The sequence below is a fragment of the Corvus kubaryi genome, unplaced genomic scaffold (assembly GCF_017639235.1).
Source record: "Corvus kubaryi isolate FWS band 111438036 unplaced genomic scaffold, C.kubaryi_AGA036_p1.0 37300, whole genome shotgun sequence".
NCBI classification, from domain to species: domain Eukaryota; kingdom Metazoa; phylum Chordata; class Aves; order Passeriformes; family Corvidae; genus Corvus; species Corvus kubaryi.
In genome coordinates this window covers 18481053-18486511 of record NW_024581093.1, presented here as the reverse complement: position 1 = coordinate 18486511, position 5459 = coordinate 18481053, and the positions used below count along the sequence as shown (strand labels likewise).

Genomic DNA, 5459 nt, shown 5'->3' with positions numbered 1-5459 from the left:
CGGGGCTCCAGCTCTGCTCGCGCTGTTCACACCCTCCTCCACACCTGGGGCTGCTTCCCAGGGCAAAGTCTGTGGACACCCAGCAGGTCTGAAAAAGGAATATTTAAGAATCCCCCACCCCTCTGAGGGGGAGAGAGTGTAATCTGCAGAACTTCTCTGCATGAGTTTTACAACCTGTAAAACCTGTGATAGATAAAAAGCGTATTGAAAACACAGTTCTACTTTCCAGCCAAGACGTGTTTACCTATCACGAATCTAATCGACAGCTGTACTTTTAAGCACAAAAGATGTGGTGCAAGACCTGGGATTGGGCGTGTGGAGTCCCAGCTCCAGGGACTCCTCAGGAACCTGTCAGAGAACTGTGTAAAGGTTCACTTTGTCAGCACTGCCGAACAGAACTTCTCTGCAGCAAGTGTCAGGAGCACCAAGCATCTGTACAGTGGATTCAAAGTCCTGGAAGTGCTGAACTCTGCACAAGATCCACCAATATCCATGTTTCCTAAACCTGGACTTGCCAAATTTTTCTTTTATCTAATGAATCAAAAGTCCTTATGAGGACAATATGAACCACACAGTTGCTAGAACCAAACAATTATTCCGTACAGAAATTAATTCCAATAGACAAGCAATACAACATAGGCAGAATTAGCAATGGGAGCCTTAACCAAAGTAAGGACCACCTGTGATTGCTGTCCTGATCATCAAGAAAGACTTAAAAAGTATTCTGAAAAGACAAGCCCAGGAACAAAAATGACTGAGTCGAAACAACGTGGATATAAGGGAGATATTGATCTTACAGTACATGACATTTTCCACACACGAATCACCTCGTGGCCCAAAGGAAACAGGTAACTGCTGCTCTCTGTCCTGTATTACTTTTTCCCTTGCAAGTTTCCTCCACTGTTGCATCTGCCAGGTACCCTTTTCTTTTCCTCCTCATGTTGTCTAACTGATTCACCCAGCAAAGTTAAATTCAGAGCAATTTCTTCCTGTCTATGCTTAGCGTAAAGTTTGCTCTCTCTGTGCCAGATCTGTAGAGGAGTTTGTATCTGACCATCACAGTCTGAAAAACAAAGACTACCTCTCCTTGCAAGACATCCCACCCTTGAAAATGTAGGACACTTACTTTATTAGAAATACTTCAAAATGTAGGCGTAGAGCAGCAGCTCAAGTATTTCTGAGTCAGGGCAGTGGCACTGCCCCTGACTTCAGGTTGCTCTGTGCTTTTGCCCCACAGCTGCTCCAATCCCTCCAAAGTGCTCTGAGTGAGCCCTAGTCCACCCAATTCCCCACAGCGAGCTGCACCCAGCTTTGTCTCACAGCTAAAAGCAAAAGCTGATGGCTGTGAAGCACTCTGCAAATCTGGCTCCTTTTTTGTCTCTGAAACTAGGGACTGGATTTGAAAGTTTGATCCCTTTTTTTATCGTCAGTCCTCAGGAAAATCCATTCTACTACTTTCTGTGTGGCCATGCAAGTATTTTGTTCCTTTAGTGGAAGAAGAAAGCAGGATTCAAGACTGTAGCTTTGTTTGCTTTTGTATAATAAGTTAGTACAATGGATTTAAATGGAAGTGGAATTACATATGAAAATTTTTTATCAGGACAGAAAATTTCAATTAGGGGAAATTAGCCACTTGGTTCTTTCTGATAAATTAATCATCAAGATTATCTATTAAACGTGCCACTTAACCTTTCTGGCATAATTGCCTGAGGCAGTAGTATTTAGGCTCTCCACATTAATTTGGAAATATTAATTTCCAGGCAGCTGTCTTCCAAAATGGAATTTTCACTTGTCTTTTTTATAAGTAGGTCATTGTGCAGCTGTTGTTAATAGAAGCTGGCATTTGTGAAATGGTAAATCCACCATTGTGCCCTATCAACTACAAAACTGATGTCCATCAATTACAGAATATCCTTTACTGAAATGCCCTTTCTCAGCCCCAAAGGATGTCATCCCTCGCTGTGGTAGCCTTTGGCTTTTTCTGGAATGGGCATGTGTTTCAGTGGGTTATCCTGCAGGAGCTGAAGCACCACTGTGCTCACACTACCTGCCTTTCATGAGATAAGGGCTTGTCTTGACTTGATCTCTTCCATCTACATTAGAGCTTCCTTAAAATGAATCCTGAGGGAAATCGGTATTACAGCTCTCAGCTGTCAAAGGAACAGCTGGTTTAACTGCTGAACACCCAGACAAACCTTCCTTGTACCTCCACAATGAAATGAACTGGTCCTTTCACAGGGGACAAGGCCTTGCTGTCCCTGTAGTGCTCAGCTGTTGCACAGCTTACGGAGAGACAAGCAGCTCCCGGAACTGCTACAGACTTTGCCCTGTGGTCTTCCAGAATTAGAATCAGGACCTTGGCCTGGTTATCTTTCTCATATGTCATAAAATTTACATAGTCTGCTGCAGGAATAGTTTGAACTCTAGAACTCGCTGCATTCTAGAGGAAGAAGAAAGGAAGTAAGAAAGTGCTGGTCCCAAAGGAGGCAGTCTAAGGGAAGAAAATATGAATGGCGGACAATTTATATAATTTAAGGTTAATGAAATGAGAAAGAATATCTCAGAATCTTAGAATAAAATGTTACAAAAGAAAGACAATGGAATTTATGTTATGTGAGCAGCAGGAACATTAGTTATGGGCAACCAAATTAGTGTCCTAGAAAGCAGAATTGGTAGCAAGGCAGTGATGTCATAGTCAATTTGTCCCTGCTGTGAACTAGAGTCAATAGATTATCAATTACCTTATTGATTACCTGAGCCTATAAATTCTTGTACAGATACAATTAAGCATAAGAATGCTTGTACACTTGGGATGTGAAGTCAACAAAACCCTGCTTACTTTGGGATTGGGTCAGATAAACTTGAAGATCTTCGAGGTTTAAGATCTTGAGGATTTTTAGATAATTCAAATAGTGCAAGGACTATGATAAAATAAGACAGGGAAGGGGAAACCAAATTGAGACCTGTGTCTCAGTCAAAATCGAATGAATTGAAATTCAGACATGGACTGAGTTACAGTTGAGCAGCTGTGCTGCACAAGGCCATGGGATTCATATTTTGTGTGAAAAGAACTATTTCAATAATAACAATTCTTGTGATTAGAGCAGCAAGAAGCTAATGTGGTTCTGTAGTTTGGAAAGAAAGTGGAAAAGTGAAGTGGCCAGAAAAGAGAAGTAGAGTGTATACTAATGAATGAGGATTTAAGAATTGTCAAAGGACCTTTTAGCAGGTCTTGTAACCTGACTGTGAAATCCCGAACATGAAGAGAGTTAACAGCTCAGACACCATCCAAGTTTTACAGTGAAAGGCAGGATGGGAATTGCCAGTTTTGAAATAATACAGGTGGAAAAGTCGGTGCAAAATCGAGACATTATTACCATTTAAGAAAACAACAGGATAGCTGGGAGGACCTGCAGGAGAAGTGACTGCTAGTGTGTAAACACGGCAGGCCTTTGGCTGATCAGCCAAAGAACGTGCTCTGAGAACAATGCCTACTGCTAAAAACAGCAGAGAAGCCTGGGAAAATGTGTCTGTGAGGTCCCTGGATTTGGTAGGGATGTGGCAAGACCACTTTAACAAATTCTGCTTCCCCTGATCTGAGAAAAATCTGACAGGTGAGTCAGGAGTGTTTCATGTTTGACTATCAAATGCTATCAGTAAGATTAACATTTTAGAAAAGGGTATTTACTCTCTCCCTGTGACTAATAGGAGATATTTATTAAGCCAAAGAACTTCACATCACAGGTTGCAACTGGGTTACAGTTCCTGACTGAAAACAGGAGTCTGCGATTATTCAGGGTTTTATCCTAAAGGTCTTGGACAAGAAGAAATATATGTCAAGGTGACATGGCAATGTGCATGATACGTCTTCCTAAAGCCTTACTGGGCACTTGTGTTCTTCTCTATGGAATCAACTCCAAAGTTCAATTTTTGCCATTTTATTTTCCTGCCTTACATGAAGGCATGCAGGAGACCACATGCAGTGAGGAATGGCCAGGTAGATTTGGGTGGCATGAGAGAAGCAGCTTTGTCTTGGGGAAATTACCCAAACCCATGACTGGAAGCTTGAGAGTGGCCTCCAAAAATGTAAAAAAACCTGAAAATATGTCAAGTGATTAAGATTTATTTTGTTGAAGAAAAATGTTTTGGTCTATTAAAGACTTATTTTAGTCTGAAAAGCAAACCTTAGAAACAAGCAAGAGTGAGGTGTGGAAGGACTTTTGTTAAGGATCAGTTTTGAAAATTTGTTTTGCAGCAAGGACAAGATGCTGATTCTGCAGCTTAAAACTTGGGCTGTAGTTTTAGTGCTCTGAGTCAAGTTCATGCTCTGTGACTCTAATTTGGGCCCAGATCCATAAAGGGGCTTAGGTACTTAAAATATGACTTCACTGGGATTTGCTCCCCTAAGCTGAAGAGTGCAATCTCTGGAATTTGACAAACTCCTTTACACACCCATGTTTAAACAACGCCCTGCTTTACGCCCCAAGAACAGCTTTTCCGTCCAAGGATGGCACAGCTGCTGCTCTGCCCCGGCCTGCCCCGAGCTCAGCCGGCTGTGATGGACAGGACGGCGGGCAGGGATGAGGGCAACAGGGATGCGGGCAGGGGTCTGGCACACAGGGATCTGGCACACAGGGACACGGGCAGGGGTCTGGCACACAGGGACACGGGCAGGGTCTGGAACCCGGGGACACCGCTGGGATCTGGCACCTAGGGCGGCACTCGCTGCCCGGGCGGTCCGCGGCTGTCGGGGTGCGGATGTCACGCAGCCCTGTCCCAGGCTGGTGCTGAGGCCGCCTCCGAGCGCTGCCGCAGAGCCGGCCGGGGGCCGGCCCGGGGTAAAACTACCCCGACAAGGGACGGTATTTTCACCGTGCACCCGCACGAGCAGCGGCCCCGACACAGCCGCGGGCGGATACTGGACCCGGGGTGCGCTGCGCCGTGACGGGGACACCGCGATTCCCTCACAGGGGAGGTACAACCGGGAGCGCTGCGCGTTCCCCGGGGCCCGCAGCCCCCGCTCCGGCCTCAGCCTCGGCCTCGGCTCCGGCTCCAGTCGCCGCCGCCGCCGCCGCCCCCGCGCAGGGAACCCGCAGGACGCTCCTCCCCCCGTCTGGCGCGGCACGGAGGGAATCCCGCGGCGGAGGGAGGGGAGGGGGCCGGGCCGGGCCAGGCCAGGGCGGGGCGGCCGCAGGAGGCCGCGTCGCCGCTATAAAAGCGGAAGCGGCAGCACCACCTCCGTTCCCTTTGCCCGGTTCATTCCGCTTTCCCTTGCTCATCCCGCGGACATGGCGCTGTCCGGCGACCCCCATTTCAAGAAGCTGGTGGAATGGCACAAGGCCAACTCCTCCAAGCTCGTCCTGCGGCAGCTCTTTGAGGCCGACAAGGATCGCTTCCAGAAGTTCAGGTGAGGTCGGGCGGCCCCGCGGCTGAGTGGGGCAGCGGCCCGCGGGCCCTGG

The 5459-nt window shown here is 47.0% G+C and overlaps 1 protein-coding gene across 1 annotated transcript in view; it reads left to right on the top strand.

Moving 5' to 3' along the window:
* The first annotated feature begins 4590 nt into the window (after positions 1 to 4590).
* Positions 4591 to 5459, top strand: part of GPI (glucose-6-phosphate isomerase) — a 22818-nt gene continuing 21949 nt past the window's right edge. The window contains exon 1 of the mRNA XM_042027672.1: positions 4591 to 5407. Within this exon, the coding sequence (XP_041883606.1) occupies positions 4596 to 5407 (812 nt within the window). The 5' untranslated portion in view covers positions 4591 to 4595. The remainder of the gene's footprint in view (positions 5408 to 5459) is intronic.